Raw genomic sequence first — 21476 nt, forward strand, 5'->3', positions numbered from 1 at the left:
CTTTATGGAGTGGTGGGTGGCTCTCAGAGGAAAGGGAGGCTGGAAAGCGGACGGGAAGGTGATGTTTTCTTGAAGCCCAAGGGTCTCCGGCCGGGCGCCTCTCCGAAGCCGCACCGTCTGAAGTTAGCCGCGCCTGTCTGTCTATGTGTAGTCTCCAACACTCAGTTGCTTCTCGCTGCTCAGCTGCTTGTCTCCTCGCCACTCAGCCACTTCTGTTGCTTTGCCAGCTGAAGTCCTATGGGCACAGGACAGGGGCGAAGCGAGCCAAAAAGGCAATATTTGGGCGGAAGAGGAGTCAGTCGTTTTCACTAGGGCCGTGGTTCCAGGCTTCAGGGTGGGGTTTAGCCAGGAGCCCAGCCCTTCTGTATCAATGCGACCTTAGCAGCAGCTTTAGTCCAAATCAGTTCCTTCTTGTGTTACATGTTACTTTTCAGTATTTTTGTTCCACCCGGTTTAGTAGCCACATGTTTAGGATTTTTTTTTTTTTTCTAACTGTAATACTTGTTTAGATTTATTCACAAATTTACCACTCTCTGTACCCACAACTCTTCGCACCTTACTCTTTCCTCCTTCTTCCTGAAATAAACTTTTGAATAAATGTTTAAAGATCTGTTAGTGATAAACTGTCTCAGGCTTTGTGATCATGTCTTTGTTTCACTCTTACTGTTGAACAATCATTTAACTGAACATAAGATTTTTTTTTTTCTTTAAAGAGACTGGGTCTTGCTCTGTCACCCAGGCTGGAGGGCAGTGGTGCAATCATAGCTCTCTACAGCCTGGAACTCCTGAGCTAATGGGACCCTCCTGCCTCAGCTCCCCCACCGAGTAGCTGGGACTACAGGTGTGAACTACTGTGCCTGGCTAATTTTTTATTTATTTATTTATTTATTGTACTTTAGGTTCTGGGGTGCATGTGCAGACGATGCAGGATTGTTGCATAGGTACACACGTGGCAGTGTGGTTTGCTGCCTCCATCCCCCCCGTCACCTACATCTGGCATTTCTCCCCATGTTATCCCTCCCTGACCTCCTCCCCCGCTCCCCACTGTCCCTCCCTTGCCCCCCGCACAACAGACCCCAGTGTGTGATGCTTCCCTCCCTGTGTCCATGTGTTCTCATTGTTCAACACCCACCTATGAGTGAGAACATGCGGTGTTTGATTTTCTGTTCTTGTGTCAGTTTGCTGAGAATGATGGTTTCCAGGTTCATCCATGTCCCTACAGAGGACACGAACTTATCGTTTCTTATGGCTGCACGGTATTCCATGGTGTATATGTGCCACATTTTCCCTGTCCAGTCTATCATCAATGAGCATTTGGGTTGGTTCCAGGTCTTTGCTATTGTAAACAGTGCCGCTATGAACATACGTGTGCATGTGTCCTTATAGTAAAATGATTTATAATCCTTTGGATATATACACAGTAATGAGGTTGCTCGGTCAAATAGAATTTCTATTTCTAGGTCCTTGAGGGAGCGCCCCACTGTCTTCCACAATGGTTGAACTAGTTTACACTCCCACCAACAGTGTAAAAGTGTTCCTATTTCTCCACATCCTCTCCAGTATCTGTTGTCTCCAGATTTTTTAATGATTACCATTCTAACTGGCATGAGGTGTTATCTCAATGTGGTTTTGAATTGCATTTCTCTAATGACCAGTAATGATGAGCATTTTTTCATATGTTTGTTGGCCTCATATATGTCTTCTTTTAAAAAGTGTCTGTTCATATCCTTCTCCCACTTTTGGATGGGTTTATTTGTTTTTTTCTTGTTAATCTGTTTTAGTTCTTTGAAGATTCTGGATATTGGCCCTTTTTCAGATGGGTAGATTGCAAAAACTTTTTCCCATTCCATTGGTTGCCAGTTTACTCGAATGATTGTTTCTTTTTCTGTACAGAGCTCTGGAGTTTAATTAGGTCCCATTTGTGTATTTTGGCTTTTCTTGCTAATGCTTTTGGTGTTTTAGTCATAAAGTCCTTGCCTACGCCTATGTCCTGAATGGTTTTGCCTAGGTTTTCTTGTAGGGTTTTTATGGTGTTAGGTCTTATGTTTAAGTCTTTCATCCATCTGGAGTTAATTTTAGTGTAAGGTGTCAAGAAGGGGTCCAGTTTCTGCTTTCTGCACATGGCTAACCAGTTTTCCAAACACCATTTATTAAACAGGGAATCCTTTCCCCATTGCTTGTTTTTGTCAGGTTTGTCAAAGATCAGATGGTTGTAGATGTGTGGCATTGCTTCCAAGGCCTCTGTTCTGTTCCATTGGTCTATATCTCTGTTTTGGTACCAGTGTCATGCTGTTTTGATTACTGTAGCTTTGTAGTATAGTTTGAAGTCAGGTAGTGTGATGCCTCCAGCTTTGTTCTTTTTGCTTAGAATTGACTTGGCTATGCGGGCTCTCTTTTGGTTCCATATGAAGTTTGAGGTGTTTTTTTCCAGTTCTGTGAAGAAGGTCATTGGTAGCTTGATAGGGATAGAGTTGAATCTATAGATTACTTTGGGCAGTATGACCATTTTCACAATATTGATTCTTCCTAACCATGAGCATGGAATGTTTCTCCATTTGTTTGTGTCCTCTCTTATTTCGTTGAGCAGTGGTTTGTAGTTCTCCTTGAAGAGGTCCTTTACATCCTTTGTTAATTGTATTCCTAGGTATTTTATTCCCTTTGTAGCAATTGTGAATGGGAGTTCACTCATGACTTGGCTTTCTGTTAGTCTGTTATTGGTGTATAGAAATGCATGTGATTTCTGCATATTGATTTTGTATCCTGAGACTTTGCTGAAGTTGCTTATCAGTTTAAGGAGATTTTGGGCTGAGATGATAGGGTCTTGTAAATATACAATCATGTTGTCTGCAAATAGAGACAATTTGATTTTCTCTTTTCCTAATTGAATATCTTTTAGGTTTTCTTCTTGCCTAATTGCTCTGGCTAGAACTTCCAATACTATATTGAATAGGAGTGGTGAGAGAGAGCATCCTTGTCTAGTGCCAGATTTCAAAGGGAATGCTTCTAGTTTTTGCCCATTCAGTATGATACAGCTGTAGGTTTGTCATAAATAGATTTTATTATTTTGAGATATGTTCCTTCGATACCTAGTTTATTGAGAGTTTTTAGCATAAAGGGCTGTTGAATTTTGTTGAAGGCCTTCTCTGTATCTGTTGAGATAATCATGTGGTTTTTGTCTTTGGTTCTGTTTATGTGGTGGATTACATTTATAGACTTGTGTATGTTGAATCAGACTTGCATCCCCGGTTTGAAGCCTACTTGATCATAAAGGATAAGCTTTTTGATGTACTGTTGCAATTGGCTTGCCAGTATTTTATTGAAGATTTTTGCATCTATGTTCATCATGGATATTGGCCTGAAGTTTTCGTTTTTTGTTGGGTCTCTGCTGGGTTTTGGTATCAGGATGATCTTGGTCTCATAAAATGATTTGAGAAGGATTCCCTCGTTTCGTATTGTTTGGAATAGTTTCAGAAGGAATGGTAAGAGCTTCTCTCTGTATATCTGGTAGAATTCAGCTGTGAACCCGTCTGGACCTGGGCTTTTTTTTGGTTGGTAGTCTATTAATTGCTGTCTCAACTTTAGCCCTTGTTATTGGTTTGTTCAAGGTTTCAACTTCTTCCTGGTTTAGGCATGGGAGGGTGCAAGTGTCCAGGAATTTATCCATTTCTTCCAGGTTTACTAGTTTAAGTGCATAGGGTTGTTTGTAGTAGTCTCTGATTGCAATTTGTATTTCTGTGGAGTCAGTGGTGATATCCCCTTTATCGTTTTTTATTGCATCTATTTGATTCTTCTCCCTTTTCTTTTTTATTAATCTGGCTAGTGGTCTATTTTGTTGATCTTTTTAAAAAACCAGCTCCTGGATTTATTGATTTTTTGAAGGACTTTTTGTGTCTCTATCTCCTTCAGTTCTGCTCTCATATTAGTTATTTCTTGTCTTCTGCCAGCTTTTGAGTTTTTTTGATCTTGCTCCTCTAGCTCTTTCAATTTTGATGATAGGGTGTCGATTTTAGATCTTTCCTCATTTCTCTGGTGGGCATTTATTGCTATAAATTTCCCTCTAGATACTGCTTTAAATATGTCCTAGAGATTCTGGTACATTGTGTCTTTGTTCTTGTTGGTTTTGAAGAACTTTATTTCTGCCTTCATTTCATTTTTTATCCAGTCAACATTCAGGAGCCAGTTGTTCAGTTTCCATGAAGTTGTGCGGTTCTGAGTTAGTTTCTTAATTCTGAGTTCTAATTTGATTGCACTGTGGTCTGAGAGACTGTTTGTTATGATTTCTGTTCTTTTGCATTTGCTGAGGAGTGATTTACTTCCAATTATGTGGTCAGTTTTAGAATAGGTGCCATGCGGTGCTTAGAAGAATCTATATTCTGTGGATTTGGGGTGGAGATTTCTGGAGATTTCTATTAGATCCGCTTGGTCCAGATCTGAGTTCAAGTCCTGGATATCCTCGTTAATTTTCTGTCTTGTTACTCTGTCTGATATTGACAGTAGAGTGTTAAAGTCTCCCACTATTATTGTGCGGGAGTCTGAGTCTCTTTGTAGGTTGTCAGGAACTTGCTTTATGTACCTGGGTGCTCCTGTATTGGGTGTGTATATATTTAGGATCGTTAGCTCTTCTCAATACATTGATCCCTTTACCATTATGTAATGCCCTTCTTTGTCTCTTTTGATCTTTGTTGGTTTAAAGTCCATTTTATCAGACTAGGATTGCAACTCCTGCTTTTCTTTTTTTTTGCTCTCCATTTGCTTGATAAATCTTTCTCCATCCCTTTATTTTTAGCCTATGTGTGTCCTTGCATGTGAGATGGGTTTCCTGAATACAGCACACCGATGGGTTTTGACTTTTTATCCAATTTGCCAGTCTGTGTCTTTTGATTGAGGCATTTAGTCCATTTACATTTAAGATTAATATTGTTATGTGTGAATTTGATTCTGCCATTTTGATGCTAGCTGGTTTTTTTGCCCGTTAGTTGACACATTTTCTTCATTTTGTCGATGGTCTTTACCATTTGGCATGTTTTTGGAGTGGCTGGTATTGGTTGTTCCTTTCCTTGTTTAGTGCTTCTTTCAGGAGCTCTTGTAAGGCATGCCTGGTGGTGATGAAATCTCTGAGCAATTGCTTATCCATAAAGGATTTTCTTTCTCCTTTGCTTATGAAGCTTAGTTTGGCTGGATATGAAATTCTGGGTTGAAAGTTCTTTTCTTTAAGGATGTTGAATATTGGTCCCCACTCTTTTCTGGCTTGTAGAGTTTCTGCTGAGAGATCCGCCCTGAGTGTGATGGGTTTCCCTTTGTGGGAAACCCGACCTTTCTCTCTTGCTGCCCTTAGCATTTTTTCCTTCATTTCAACCCTGGTGAATCTGACGATTATGTGCCTTGGGGTTGCTCTTCTTGAGGAATATCTTTGTGGTGTTCTCTATATTTCCTGAACTTGAATGTTGGCCTGCCTTTCTAGGTTGGGGAAGTTCTCCTGGATAATATGTTGAAGAGTGTTTTCCAACTTGGATGCAATCTCTCTGTCACATTCAGGTATACCTATCAAATGTAGATTAGGTCTTTTCACATAATCTCATATTTCTTGGAGACTTTGTTCATTTCTTTTTACCCTTTTTGCTCTAATCTTGCCTTCTCATTTTATTTCATTGAGTTGATCTTCAATCTCTGGTATCCTTTCTTCTGCTTGGTTGATTTGGCTATTGAAACTTGTGTATGCTTCACGAAGTTCTCATGCTGTATTTCTGAGCTCTATCAAGTTGTTTATATTCTTCTCTAAGCTGTTTATCCTAGTTAGCATCTCATCTAACCTTTTTTCATGGTTCTTAGTTTCTTTGTATTGGATTAGAACATGTTCTTTTAGCTCTGAGAAGTTTGTTAATACCCACCTTCTGAAGCCTGTTTCTGTCAATTCATTAGATTCATTCTCCATCCATCTCTGATCCCTAGATGGTGAGGAGTTGTGATCCTTTGGAAGTCGAGAGGCATTCTGGGTTTTGGTGTTTTCATCCTTTTTGCACTGGTTTCTTCCCATCTTAGTGATTTTATCAACCTGTGGTCTTTGTAGTTGGTGACTTTTGGATGGGGTCTCTGAGTGGGTGTCCTTTTTGTTGATGTTGAAGCTATTTCTTTCTGCTTCTTAGTTGTCCTTCTAACAGTCAGGCTTCTCTGCTGCAGGACTGCTGGAGGTCCACTCCAGACCCTGCTCGCCTGGGGATCGCCTGCAGGGGCTGCAGAACAGCAAGGGTTGCTGTAGGTTTCTTCCTCTCCTATCCTCATCCCAGAAGGGTACCTGCCAGATGTTGGCCTGAGCTCCCCTTTATGAGGTGTCTCTTTGGGTTTATGGGGGTTAGGGAGCTGCTTGAGGAGACAGTCTGTCCCTTATAGGAGCTCAAGTGCTGTGCTGGGAGCTCCACTGTTCCATGCAGAGCTGCTGGGTAGATATCTTTAAGTCTGCTGCAACTGAACTCATAATCGCCTCTTTTCCCAGATGCTCTGTCCTAGGAAGGTCGGCTTTATTTATAAGTCCCTGTTGTGCTGCTGCCTTTTTTTAATAGATGTCCTGCCCCACATGGAGTAGTCTAGTCACAGTCTGCCAGCAGAGGCATTACTGAGCTGCTGCAGGCTCTGCCCTGCTGCTTTGTGAACTGCCTCGGTAGTGGCAGACTGCCTCGGTATTGGGGGACACCCTTCCCCCAACTGAGCTGGACGGTCCTGGGTCCAGCTGTGCTTGCTGCAAAATTCTCAATCCAGAGCGTTTCAGATTGCTTGTTTTGTGGAGGTGGTACCCTCTGAGCCAGATTGCCTAGCTCCTTGTCTTAGCCCCCGCCTTTCAGTTGAATGGGCGGCTCTATCTCCCAGGCATTCTGGGCACCAGCTGAAAAGGCAGCCCAGACTTGTGTGAGTTTCTGTGCGCTGATGCAGCACCAGCTGAAACTGCCATGCTCCTGGCACTTTTTGGTCTGGGAATCTCCTGGTCTGTGGGCACTGAAAACTTGTTTGGAAATGCAGTGAGCACTGACCCTCTGTGCAGCTCTTGCTGGGAACTGTACTCTGGAGCTGTTCCTATTTGGCCATCTTGGATCCTCACTCTCCCTGGCTAATTTTTAAATATTTTTTGGAGAGACAGGGTCTTACCGTATTGCCCAGGCTGAATATAGGATATTGTGTGGACAATTATTTTCTCCTAGCACTTTGTCTTAAAAGAGTGAGAAGAGATGGTGTAAGTGTCTCTGGTTTGAACAATTTGCCAATCCGAATACCTAAAGGAGAACTGAACTGTGCTTGGTACTCAAATGTGAAGCCACTTTAAGGAACAGAGAAGCTCCACAGACTCAGTGCTCACATCTTAGCTTTAGCTCTCCTGCTGTACAGCTGCCAGTATGTATGTCTCACTCCCCACTACATTGTGAGCCACCGACAAACTACATCTGCTCTCTCTTTGCCATTTTACTCTCCCTATTCTAGCTCCTGACTTCTGAGTACAAGACATGAACTGAGCCCTCTATTTAGGGAGCCAATTGGAGACTATATTACGTATGTCAATTTTCGGTTAGTTACCCGTCTCTCCAAATGATTCATCTTTTCATCTCTGCTTTTCTAGTGGATCATCCCCATAAGCACACCGACGTGTGTTTGTTCCCTGCTCACAGAAAAGACTCTCCTTATGCTCACAACCCACCAACCATTCCATCTCCCTGCTTTCCTTCAAGCCAGAGTTACTGTGTTTTCTACATTCACTGTGCCCACTCTTTAAAAACCTCCTATTCTTTCTTCAACCTATCCCAACCTGCTCCCACCCCTAACTACTCATATGAAAAGCACCAATGATCCACATTTTTCTAAACATAATGTTGTCCCATAAACATATCACATGCCATTAAATTTCTTTTTAAAAAGTGTAAATGATAAGGAATGTGATATATACTGCCCGATTATCCCACAGCAGGAGAAAGAGAGAGAGAACCCGCCAAAGCACAAGCTTCTGTTTAAAGCCATAGCCTACTGATGCTATGGGCGATAGTTTTCTGCCATTAACAGTCAGTTTACAATTGCTACCAAACTCCTAGTGAAAATGACTGACTAGATACATAGAGCAAATCAGATTATAACTGGGGTCTTTCAGCTAACATTTATTTTTGCATTTACCATATGCAGAGCACCCTGCAAGATTTGGCTCGTATAGAAAACATTCACTCACTCACTCATTTACTCACCACTTACTCATCTAACAAATACGTATTGAGCGCCTGCTGTGTACATAACACTGAATTCCTAATGTCAGCCACCATTTCAGCTGTTTAGAAAAGTTTTAATCACCTGTCTGAATTTTACACTGCCTACTCCACCTCCAGTCCTGAAGTATTGCCACAGAAGGTTGCCAGTAAATTATTATTCATTATTCTCTAAATCTGCAAAGGCTCCAAGCCTGAAATTTCTCACACGCCATGATGGAAATATGGCCTTGGGTTTTCCTGCTGTGTTCACAGCCGCCTCTCCCATTATGCTTTGCCTATGTATCTCCTCCATCAGCAGGTGGCAGAGAAGCAGGTGCATAACACTTTGGTCTCTGGCCATCTGCTTAACTTTCTACGGCCCCATTATCTTTAGAAAGGGAGACTCTGAGGGAGAAAGACACAGTGGCTTGTGTTTGGTTGACTGGCTTATGTACTTCAAAAGGCAACACCCCACAGGGGTTACGCACCGTTCGCACTTCTGCCGCATGGACATGCATAAAGATAAAGGCATCCGAGAAGCTTTGAGGTGAGGGCTCTGGAAGTCACTGGGTGCCTGAGGTGCCATTCTTGAGCGTCAAATAAGAGCTTCATGAAGCATGTTGAGCATTGAAGAACAACATATCTGTCTATGGACGGCACTTAGAGCTACTTTCCCCCACCAATCCCTACCCTGCCATCATAGAAACGAACCCCTGCATTCATTAGATTCATTCAGATTGGAAGGGACTGATTCCAGCAGATTATCTGAGGGAAAAGGGAGGAGCAAGGAAAGCCATCCAGATCTTTGCAGCCCCTGAGTTCTTCAAGCTATCCCAACCTGCTCCCACCCCTAACTACTCATATGAAAAGCACCAACGGCAGTGCTAGGATTACAGGCATGAACCACAGCTCTGGCCCCCAAGGTCATCTGATAGATTAGCTCCCCTCCTTCAGAAATGTGGACCTACCGCTTCCACATAGCAGCCAAGTCACCGTCCCCACCTCTGTAGGGAGGAAAGGGCTTGGACAAGAATCTAGCAGTACTTAGGGGGACCCTATTCTCATGATTGGAACTTTGAGAGTAGGAATTAAGTGCTCCTCCCTTGTCATTGCTAAAAGACATTAAGAGAAGGGACTCAAAATACAGCCTGGTTCTTTTAAGTGAAAACGGATTCCAATAAATGATGATAGATCACCTCTTACAGGAGAACACAAAGCTACAATCCCTAAAGCGTGCGACTTCCATGCTGAACTAACTTCTCTTTTCTCTTTCGTCCACATAAGTAAAATTCTCTAGTTGTTTCTTCTTCAAACCTTGCTTGATATGACGGATGCCTGCAGTATGTCTAAATTAAAAGTGTGACTTTTAGGGTCACAGGATGTAAGTGCTGGAAAGGATTTCAAGGTCATCAAGTCTAATCCTACTTCTTATTTTATTGGAAAACACAAGACCCAGAGAGATAAAGTGACTTGCTCAAGGACTTGCTGTTTGTGTCCTCCTCCCAATTATTTGGATTCTATGACCAGCAATATTTCCAACTACATCACGTTGATATAGCTGAGAAACTCACTATTTATAGAAAACCTGTTATGCCTTTAGTAAAACAAAACACAGGTTTTTATAAAATAAAAGTCACCCTTTTATCTATTAACAAAACTTTGTGTTTTCTTTATTGACTTTTCTTACAGTGGAATAACCCCATGAACTAGTGGTTTGATTACTCTGGTTCTAGTAAATGCTTCCTTTTTAATGTTCTCTTTTCCTAATTAACGAAGTGCCAAGTAGAAAGAGATAAGTTATGTACTTTAATTACAATAACCCCAGGCTACAGGGAGAATTCTTATCACTGGCTTGGATGGTACATTCTGTGCTCACTTAGAAATAACGTTGGTAAAAAATTCCTGTAAGCTGTGGATTTGGGATCTGAGGTGGCAAGGCAGTGAGGGAACAAAAGCAGTGAGGTTTTAGTTCCAGATTTCTTCTATTATGCTGTGCCTGGTTCTCTCTGTGCTCACTTCCTTCTTATTAAAAATGGGAAATGACTATTATCCTGGATTATTATGAGAGAGGGAGTTTGGGATGCTGCAAAGAGGACTGGGTTGCAGCAGCAGGAGCCCAGAATTCTAGATCAGCTCTGCCACTAATGAGCTGCTTTTCTGGGTGAGTCTCATAGATTCATTGAGCCTTAGTTGACTCCTCTGTAAAATGGGCTGGTTGTGTTAGCTGATCCCTGCAGTCTTTCTATGAAAGTTAAAATTTCTTTGACTTTAAATCCTGTGATTCCATTTTCCTTTTCCCATCCTTCTTTCATACCCTGTGTTTCCCCAAACCGAGTGAACTCAGGTTGCAAAGAAATAGGTTAGAAAAAGTGTCAAAACAGAAACAATTTTTACAAAGACCAAAGAACACTATCCATTGAGAAATATGTGCCTTATTTTTACTTGTTGAAATGAGCAGAGAATCTAGGATTATTTCCATTCTCATCATGGTATAATTTCGTAGCTGCAACAATTTGTTTGTGGTCCTTTTCTCTGAAGAGTTCCCTTCAAGAAACAGAACTTTCTAAAGCAGATGGAGGGGCAGTAAGAGATCTCAGCCTCCTGCACTCTAACCCTCAGCTGCTCTAGGTTCCAGGTTCTTCTGACGGAACTATCTCTAGATACTTGATGCCAAAAAAATAGTGTGATAGAGTCTTATGGATATTGAACTAGGAGTCATATGATCTGGTTCTAGAGTGAGAGCTTCCTTTACTGAGATGTGTGGTCTTGGTTTTAAGTCAGTTCTGTTCTGTGGCCTCAGTTTCCATGCTTGTGAAATGAGAAGATTAGGCTGGGTGGTATCTAAGGTCTCTTTCCATTCTTACTTCTAGCTTGAGTTGGGGAAAGGCCCAGGATTGGTGGCAGTTTTGGGGGTCTTTGGATTGGGAGGCAGAGTCCCACCATGTCTGGCAAGGGCAGGGCATACTTCAGCACTGTGGGAGTGTCTTCTCTCACTCCTCTCAAAGGTGTTGACCTTTGTCAAGTACATGAATGTTAGTGACGTGGAGGATGGGAAAGGATATCAAGAAATCTGAAATATGGTTTCTGCCCTCAAAGGGTTTACAGTTGAGTTGGTAAACACAAAGGCAAGAGTCTAAGGCCAGGAGTCCAGAAGATGTACGTACCATCTTACACATGCATTGACTTTATCAAGCAATGGGCATTTATGCCGAGCTCACAATTAGAGGCATATATCCATAGCTGGGCAGCCCTATCCAGGAGAAGATGAAGGAATGTCCTACAGGTCTTGTTGGCTTCTTACTTTGTGGATTCACCATTTTTCCCCGGAAGGGTCTGTTTTCTTTTGTAAATGTCACTATATTTTGGTCTTTTCATGGCACACATTCAGGTCTGTCTCCACAGAATGCATGCCGCCTGGGATAATAGGTAGGCTGGGTGTGAGGAGATAGGAGTGGGGAGAAGATGGCAATGGAAAAAAAGCATTAAGCAAAATCTTAGGGTAAGAAAATACAAGCTGCATTAAGGAGGCAACTGGTAGACCAGTTTGGCTATTATATAGCTTTAGAGAGTATTTTTTTAAAAAAACAACCAAAACCTGAAAACATAATTAGGATTCAGATGAAGTAGCATGATGTAGTAAAAAGAGAGACCAAGGATGAATGCTAGCCCTGCCGTCCCCCATCTGCCTGCCTTGGAGCAAGTTATTTCGTCTCTCTGTGTCTATATCTCCACTTGGTAAAATGGGAGTAATAATATCAATTTTATAGTATTTTGTGAGGATTAACTTAAGCGATGTATGAAAAGCTCCTGGCACATGAAGAATGATCCATATATGGTAATTTTCTCAAATTCTAGGATCTTCCTACCTCCACAGTGGCTTCTTCTGCAACCGGTGATTAGGAGAGCAGTCACCAGACAGACCTCGGACTTGAGTTCAGCTCAGCCAGTTATAAACTCTTTGATTTTAGGCAAATTACTTAACTACTCTAAGCTTCAGTTTTCTTACGTACAAAATGGGATTAGTCATACTTACCTTATAGGATTATTGAAAGGTTTAGAAATATGTCATGTTAAGCACCCAATAATACCTGGCAGGAAGTGGAAAGGGAGTAGAATTCAATAAATCATGGTGATGGGGGAAAGAAGAAGGAAAAGAGGAGCTATTTTGAAAACCTTGAATTCTTGGCCAAGAAGCCTAGAATTTATATTGTGGGCAGTGGAGAGTCACTGAAGGTGATTTTTCAGATAGAAACCATAGGATAAAGATGAAAAGAATCTTAACATTGTTGAGAATGTGCCAAGAAGATGCTCAGGGCAAGGGAGAACAGCCTGGATGGAGAGAGACCAACTTACTGAAGACAAAAGCCAGCTTGTTTTGTGTATCTGCTGTGTAATTCTTTTACTACCAAATGGATTTCTTCTTCTGGAATCTAACAATTCTGATATATGAGAGAGGCAGAGATAGAAATGGAGAGCAAGGGAAGGGACAGAGTGGAGAAAGAGAAAGAGAGAGGGGCCAGGAGAGAGAGAGATACAGTAGTTCTGTCTCCGTGGGGGATGTGTTCCAAGACCCCCAGTGGATACCTGAAATTACAGACAGTACTGAACCCTATATATGCAGCAGAATTAGCGTGAATTTCATTTTCCTTCCTCACAATTTCACAGATAGAAGATTTGTGCTTACCTTACTGTAAGATCTTAGCAACCTCAGCATCTGATTTTTTTTCCCCTTAATTCAGTTGAGAATGTTCACCTTTTCATTTAAAAGTTGCACTTCATGGCTTCTCTTTGGCATATCTGAATGGCCAGAATCACTGCTCTTGCACTGTGGGGCCGTTATGAAATCGAACATAGGCACTTGGATACCACCATGGTGAATCTGACAACTGAGACGGCTGCTGACCAATGGGCAGGGAGCATATGCAGCGTGGATACGCCAGGCAGAGGCATAATTCATATCCCAGCAGGACGGAGCAGGGCAGTGTGCTATTTCACCGTGCTACTCATAACTTATAAATTGTTTATTTCTGGAATTTCTCATTTAATATTTTTGGACTGTGGTTGATTGAGGGTAACTGAAATTGCAGAAAGCAAAAATACAGATAAGGGGGACGGCTTGCTGTACAGAGATAGAGACGAGAGGAGGGAGCTGTCCTCAAGGGCTTTTTGTGTGGAGACGTCTGGCACACAGATACGCTGCATGCAGGTGGCTTGAGAGAACTTGCATCCAGGTATAAATCTGGCATCAACAAGTTGAATTTTCAGTTGACAGGTGACTACTTTAAATAGAACTGGGGAGCTGCTGTGGAAGAGGTGAGAACACCACCTCCGCTTTGTTATCCCACCTCCACCAAGATGAGCCTGAACTCCTGAGAACAGCTCACTCCACCCTGCCTCTGGGTCATCTGCTGACCACATTTCTCTCTTCTGGTCTAGGAAGAGATTTCTGGTCAACAGGACACCCCCTGACAAAAATGACTTTCTGTCATTTCCTTCCGCTCCATTTTCGATCCAATTGCTATTTTGTTTGGAGGAGTGCTATGGTCGGAATGTTTATGTCTCCCTCAAATTCATATGTTGAAATCCTAACCCCCAAGGTGAGGGCTTTGGAAGTGCTTAGATCATAAGGGTGGAGTCCTTGCGAATGGGATCAGCGCTCTTATTAAAGGGGCCCAAAGGGGCTTGTTTGCCCTTTTCGGCATGTGCAGATGCAAGAAGAAGGCACATCTGTGCCCTCACCAGATACTGCCAACCGTTTGAGCTGGGACTTCACAGGCTGCAGAACTGTGAAAAATAAATGTTTGCAGTTTACAAGCTATCCGTTTATGGTACTTTTGTTATTGCAGCCTGGATGGACAAAGTGGAGGGTGAGTTTGTCTTTGTGAGAATGGTCCTTGACTTAGCTTATTTTGAAAGCAAAATGTCTAACTTTAGTTTATATTTTTTAATGTAATTTTTCTTTTTTCTTTTTCACTAATCATCCAAACTCTGGATGTCTAATAACTAATGGGCATCAGCAACCTACCAAAGTCAGTTTCTGTTGTCAAAGTTGTTACTGCCCTGAAGGCTGGTACCTGGTTTGTTCAGTTGAGAGCGGGCAGCAAGTTAGTCCCTGTGCCGGCCCAAACCCACTGTGAGGACACACAGGTGCCCTGGAGCCACTCTTTGAAAGGCTGCCCCCTCCTGGTGGAGTGCTTCCCGTGTGCAGCCTGAATCAGAGCGCCGTGGATCAGTGGATTTTGTGGATGACAGTTGAATAAAAATGCCAACTGAACGTCCCTCAAAGGACAATGCTCTGTATTGTCATCTGAAAGCTTTTCTCAGCCCAGCTTTCACTTCTGAAAGATTTTGGTTGTCCTGCTAAAATGGATGAAATGGTTGGCCCCCAAGATACCTATAGGGCCCCCTTTTTTGGAGGGGATTGTGGGAGTATTTATTATAATCTCCCTTCTTGTTTTAAAGACCTTTTAATGAAGTACTTCATACATCAAAAGTATGTGTGTGTATATATATATATATATATGTGTGTGTATAAGATTTATATATAATATGTATATTTTATAATATATATATTATTAAAAAATAATATGAATATTTACATGTACCCAGCACTTACCTTAAGAAATAGAATATTATGGAATACTCTCAAAGGCCCCTGTGAATCACACCTCATTCACATCCTTTTTCTGTCCTCCCTTGAGTATTTATGTGATTGTGATTGTACTGCTTTTTTAGAGTTTAAATTACATATATATGTATCCTTAAGTAATATATTGTTTTGCTTGCTGTTGTCTTTTATATTAATGTCATCAAACTGATGTGTTCTTTTGCAGCTTGCATTGTTTGCATGAAATCATGTCAGATTAAGCCATGTTGATATATTAAATGATCATTCATTCCTTTCCCTACTATAGGGTACTCCATTCTAACATAGTCATTCTTTGTTGATGGACATTTGGGGTGTTGTTTGTTCTTATAAATAGCATATTTGGAGTCTTTTTTAAAATTACAAATTCTGATGCTATGAACCTGTTTTGCACATGCCTCTTGGTACACATGTGCAAGAGTTTCTCTAGCTTTTGTAAGTTAGGGTGGGATTGCTAGGTATGAACAAACATCTACTTTATGAAATATTTCCAAGTATTTCACAAAGTGGCTGGACCAGTTTACACAGGTACAGTGAGTAGGAGTCCTCATCGATCCCATCCTTAGTAATATTTTTATTACCTGATTGACATTTTTGCCAGTGTTGTCAGTATAAAATGGAAACTCTTTCTGGTTTCAGTGGGGGCAATTCCTTTATAACTTATGAGAGGAAACATTTTTTAAATATATTTTGGTCATTGATGCTTCCTTTTCTGTGTTGAATTTGTTGTTATGTTTCCAATACACCGTGTTCCATTCGGTACAGCTCTGTCTGTGGCCGAGTTAGGCTAGACATGGTGCGAAGCCTGTGCTGATGGAAGGCATGCTGCTTTTCTTTGTGAAGGCCCTGAGGAGGCGGGAAGTGGCCGATATGGACCCCATTATATCACCGACATGGGAGCCGGTGAGGATGATGAAGGATTTGAAGACGACTTAGATTTGGATATTTCCTTCGAGGAGGTAACAGTAACCTCTGCTCTCAAAACCCAGGGTGTTTATGCTTCCTTGCCGAACAAGGCAGTTTAGCCAATGGACCGTAAACATTTTACTTAAAACTTAAATGGGCCCATTTGCTTTTAACACTGATTTGTTTCCTCTGACCATCAGTCTCCAGGAGCTGATAAATTAGTGGTAGGGACGTACCAGCCCTGCTGAAGTTCTGTAGGCAGCTCCTGCCTGCGGATTTCACAATCTGGCAAAAACATATTTCGATTTCCCATCAAGGGAAGTTTCAGAAAATCAGGTATTATAAGGAAATGAACAATTCCTTGACAAAGTCATGGGTCTTCATAATCTTGTAATAAGAATAAATCATGTCATATTAGCTTTACCGCTGATTTTCTGAGTAATACAGGGAAAGGCACTGAAAGTCCCTGAGCATCAAGCCCTTTGTCCATAAGTTGGAGTCAGTGCTATCTTGCCCATCTCCATCCTAGGGTTTTTGGGAGTGACCATATTTTCAAGTACTAGGCAACAACCATACATAAAGCAGTCCAGTTGTCATGCCCCGTATTCATCCCTTTCCTTTTCTGGCTTTAGGTTAAACCACTTCCTGCTACCAAAGGAGGGAAGAAGAAATTTTTGGTGGAAAGCAAGAGGATATCTGTATCTAACCCAAAGACCATTTCCAGGCTCGTCCCCCCTACCTCAGCATCTCTCCCTGTGACTACAGTGGCTCCCCAGCCCGTTCCTGGAGAGAGGAAGGGGAAGAATAGTGTGGCCATGATGTCAAGGCTCTTTGACGTGCCTTGCGATGAAACTCTCTGCCCTGCCGACAGCTTCTGTGTCAATGACTACACCTGGGGGGGCTCGCGATGCCATTGCAACCTGGGCAAAGGTGGTGAGAGCTGCTCAGAAGGTAGGTCCTTGGGGGAGAGGAAGAATGTGGTGATGAATTGGCACCATTGAGCGCCAGAGGGCAGTTCTGTGGTCCAAACATAGTTTCTTCTAGCCCCTTTTCCAAGATAAGTTCCTTCTTTCACATATTGGTCATTAAATTGGCAATACAAGGCAAATTGTGAGGCAACTTTCATTGCTTCTAAGTAGACAGCAGCCCTATTTCTATGTGTGCCAAATGTGTAGTTCCTTTAAAGCAATCAGTAAATCATCCTGATACTACCTTAGAGAGGTAGATTTTAGTATAATCTCATCTCTACCAAAATATGCAGCTAAAACATATACACAAGGGTTTAGAAGGATAACAATTGGGCCAACGTATTACACAAAGGCCCTCAGAGGTGAGGGCAAGTGACAGTGCTCTTAAAGCCATTGGTTTCTTCTTAGAAAAGCCAGGGCCAGGCTCCAAAAATGCAGCTTCTTCCTAAGAATTTCAGAAGCTCAAAGTCTCCAAGAATAAGAGTTGTAGGTCTAAAAAGTATAGAAAAGGAGACAGTGAAATTGAGCAGATTAGTGAGGGTTCTCACTCAGTGGTATCCAGGCAATGTTGGATATTGATTTTTGCTTTTGAAGAAGTGAGGAAATAGCATTCTTTTGTGTGGTCTTTTTTCTTCTTCAGATATTGTTATCCAGTATCCTCAGTTCTTTGGCCACTCCTATGTAACGTTTGAACCTCTGAAGAACTCCTATCAGGCATTTCAGATTACTCTTGAATTTAGGGTAAGAGGATGTGTTGTTTGATGAGTGCTTTTTGGACACTTTAACACAGCAATGTACTACATTCAAAGGCTCGGGGAGAGGAAGGAGGCAGCAGGGACAGTGATCAAAGGTAAAGATGACACAGAGCCTGTCTCTAAGCCGCTCAGGAGACAGCAGGAATGAGGAGCACACTCACAGCATTCGAGTGTGACAGTGAGGAGAGGGTGGGTTTGTTTCTCACTGGACTATAGAGGGGCTGCTGTGAAGGCTCCAAGTGAGAATGTCAGGGTCCTAGCAGTGTTGTTCATAATAGTGATTTCTCCCGGGTCAGGATTGAGAAGAAACAATGCATTCCTCATTCCAAATTGTTTAAAAGGAGAGCCCAATTCTGTGTCTTCATTGTGATAGCTGTCACTGAACAAATAGAAAAAGTTCTCTACGCAACCCTTGCATCAGGAGGGCACAATGGAGTTTCTCTGATCTGAATCAGCTGCAGATAAGAATTTAAATCAGTGACCTCAGCTTAAACTGATTCTTTTGGGTGTCTCCAAAGACACAGAAAGGTCTGGAAGTCTGTAAAGAAGTCCCATTTGAAGTCATGGCCACAGTGTTGTGTTCAAGAAATGATCTGTCTTAGTCCAAGACCACCAGCACAGCTTTCAGCTGAGCTGTTCTTACCGTCCTGTTCTCCTGATAGAAGAAGCGAATTTGCATGCCTCCCAAGAGGGAGGGAAATAGAAAGAACAAAGTGAAACACGGAGTGCTCTTTGGTGAGAATAGAACTGGATGTGCACCAGCAACGTCCTTACTGTGACCGCGGCCTTTGTACATTTGGTTTTCTGAGGCTCTGCAGGTGTGTCCACAAAGACAAAGAGCGGGTCAAAGATGGGGTCACCTTCCTCTCGCCTCGCTGCACCCCACACACAGTTTATATCACTGCCATTTGTTTATTGAAAATGAACTAGGACCAGGTATCTGGGAGTGAATTGGAGCCCACGTGCATGACCCTTTGTAGATAGGATCATGGTGGAGAAAATGCTCAAGTTTCACATTTGTGAGTTTTTCCAGATGGCGCTTTATGGACGGGGAGGCGCTTACTGTTCATGTGGCTTTTGTTTGTATAATCACAGGCAGAGGCGGAGGATGGCTTACTGCTCTACTGTGGGGAGAACGAACATGGGAGAGGGGATTTCATGTCCCTAGCTATCATCCGACGCTCCCTCCAGTTCAGGTAATTCCTGCCAAAAGCCTCACATGAAAATGATATATACAGGATAGATTCTAGTAGATAAAAGAACGGTTTGTATAAAACGAGCATGAACCAGTTTACCAAATACTAGGGTATTGGGATTGCAGAATAGCCTATAAAACTTGAGTTTTGGAACCTTGTAATCATTCATTCACTCAGCAGTACCTACAGTGTACCTAGCTCTGGAGGTGCTGTTGAATGTGCCTGGCTCTGGAGGTGGTGCTGAATGTACCTGGCTCTGGAGATGCTGTTGAATGTACCTGGCTCTGGAGGTGCTGTTGAATGTGCCTGGCTCTGGAGGTGGTGCTGAATGTACCTGGCTCTGGAGATGCTGTTGAATGTGCCTGGTTCTGGAGGTGGTGCTGAATGTACCTGGCTCTGGAGGTGGTGCTGAATGTACCTGGCTCTGGAGATGCTGTTGAATGTGCCTGGCTCTGGAGGTGGTGTTGAATGTACCTGGCTCTGGAGGTGGTGCTGAATGTTTCTTGAGCATCTACAGTGTACATGCCACTGCTATCGATCCCGAGGATGGAGAGTGAGCCAAAGGAATACAGTCCCTTTTCTCTGGACCTCTAGTGGATGCGATGGGAAGAAAGCTGGAGTCTTCTCATCTCCTTTTGGTAAATGTGACCAACAGGTGTGGACCAAGAGGAGCCTACAACCTCCCATGGGTTCCCCACCCTCATCTTCCTCTGTGCTGTGCTGGGGAGCTCTTTGACCTCCACTGCCCTCATCGTTTCTCCCCAACACACTCTGGAAGCCACCTTCAGCTTATGTGTGCTTCTCTGCGGGGCAGAGTTTTGTGGAGGAGTGAGGATTTTTAAAGATTCTCGTGGAGGTGTATACTGCACCTCTTTATGAACAACCAGTGGGCACCAGCCTTGTCCTTCTCTGTGGTGCACTGATTGACATCCTCATGGCACCAACCCCCTGCTGCCTGACCTCCGGCGTATGACGCAACCTCTCCAAGCCTGCGTGTCCTCATGGGGCTGTTGTGAGGGTTACATGAGTTAATTCATAAAAGTGCTGACCCAGAGCAAGTACTCAATAGGCGTCAACCATTATTGTCTTCTTAAATTACTTTCAGCATAAAATGTGTTTTTGGTTAAGTTGAAGAAGGCCTCTGAGCATCCCACTTAGGCTAGAAAATGGGTGTCCGTGCTTTGCTAAATGACGTGATTCATGGAAGTTTAGTGTTAGCCACTAGGATCTTGGGCAGTGGTTTTCACCTTGTGGGGTTCTAGCACTTTGAGGATCAGATAGACTCTCAGTAGCACTGGCAGTTGTTAGCTGGTAGCAGCCCTCCAACTATGCAACTCTTACTGAGTGAATCTGTTATCCTCCTCTGGGTAAGCCTGTCCCACAGTGCCTCTTAACTGCATCTCACTTCACTGACGATCTTGAGACAAAAGGAGAGCCGGAGAGTAGCTGCAGTTAATGAAAATCCTAGTCAGGAAAATGCCTGCCGTGACTCCTTCCCCACAGGCAGTCTCAGGATCCAGGTGTAAGTGGCCTGGTGGCTATTTGGAAGTTGAGCAGAAAGGTCCAAGATTCCACCTGTCAGGCATAGTGACTGTGAGCACTCCTGGGCCATAGGGAGGTTGGGAAGAAAACAAGAATAATGCAGCCATCTGAGGACGCTCCTCCTCCATCTCACCTCGCCCCTGAGCCTCCTATGGACCTCACCTGTATTTGGGTACAGCTAAGCACAGATGGCAGGGCTGGCCAGCTTGCCAAAATGAGTGTGAAGACCTGGACTTTTATATTTTATTAGTATCACTGAGCCTGTTATTTGAGAGTCAGGGAAAGTCCCCAGAGAAATCCCTGGAAGCAGAGTGACTCACATTCTAATTCACTGTACCTTGAATTCACTTTAAACATTTGGCAATTACTGAAAACAAGAAGGAGACCCTCAGTTGCCCGTCATTTTCTTTTCTTTTTTACTTTCTTATGATCTTTCCTTTACTTTTCTTATGGGTCCTGTCCTTTTCAGAAACAGAGAAGGCTAAATTTTTTTCTGAGCAGAAGTAATCATCTACTTCTGGTTAAAAGAAAATGGAAGCTGAGCATGGTGGCTCACACCTGGAATCCCAGCACTTGGGAGGCCAAGGCAGGTGGATCATGAGGTCAGGAGATCGAGACCATCCTGGCCAACATAGTGAAATCCCGTCTCTACTAAAAATACAAAAATTAGCTGGGCGTGGTGGTGTGCGCCTATAGTCCAGCTACTCAGAAGGCTGAGGCAGGAGAATCACTTGAACTCAGGAGGCAGAGGTTGCTGTGAGCTGAGATCGCACCACTGTACTCCAGCCTGAGTGAAAGAGTGAGACTCTATCTCAAAAAAAAAAAAAGAAAAGAAAAAAAGAAAATGGGATGCGGATTAGCTATTACCTTTCATTAATTAATTAATTAATTAATTAATTTGAGACAGAGTCTCTGTCGCCCAGGCTAAAGTGCCGTGGGTGGCACACTCTTGGCTCACTTCAACCTCTGCCTCCCGGGTTCAAGTGATTCTCCTGCCTCAGCCTCTCGAGTAGCTGGGATTACAGACATGTGCCACCACGCTTGGTTAACTTTTGTATTTTTAGTAGAGCTGGAATTTCACCATGTTGACCAGGCTGGTCTCGAACTCCTGACCTCAAGTGATCTGCCTGCATTGGCCTCCCAAAGTGCTGGGATTACAGGCATGAGCCACCATGCCAAGCTTTTTAAAATTTCGGCTTTTATTTTTATTTATTTATTTTTGAGGCAGAGTTTCACTCTGTCACCTA

At 42.8% G+C, this 21476-nt stretch overlaps 1 protein-coding gene and 1 long non-coding RNA gene across 3 annotated transcripts in view; one reads left to right on the top strand and one right to left on the bottom strand.

Annotated features, from left to right (window-relative positions):
• The window catches only part of EGFLAM (EGF like, fibronectin type III and laminin G domains), a 221792-nt gene that overhangs the window by 146539 nt on the left and 53777 nt on the right, over nt 1–21476 (top strand). For both annotated transcript variants that reach the window (XM_012460023.2, XM_012460024.2), the window contains exons 7-10: nt 15706–15821; nt 16401–16719; nt 17377–17477; nt 18587–18687. In XM_012460023.2, the coding sequence (XP_012315446.2) occupies nt 15706–15821; nt 16401–16719; nt 17377–17477; nt 18587–18687 (637 nt within the window). The remainder of the gene's footprint in view (nt 1–15705; nt 15822–16400; nt 16720–17376; nt 17478–18586; nt 18688–21476) is intronic.
• Nucleotides 9371–13043, bottom strand: LOC105722500 (uncharacterized). The gene is made up of 3 exons (XR_001108591.2): nt 12970–13043; nt 11381–11647; nt 9371–9562 (listed from the first exon to the last, which is right to left on the bottom strand). It is a non-coding gene; the product is annotated as an uncharacterized LOC105722500 (long non-coding RNA).

Source organism: Aotus nancymaae, unplaced genomic scaffold (genome assembly GCF_030222135.1).
Source record: "Aotus nancymaae isolate 86718 unplaced genomic scaffold, 86718_ANA_hifiasm-v0.15.2.pri h1tg000014l, whole genome shotgun sequence".
NCBI classification, from domain to species: Eukaryota; Metazoa; Chordata; class Mammalia; order Primates; family Aotidae; genus Aotus; species Aotus nancymaae.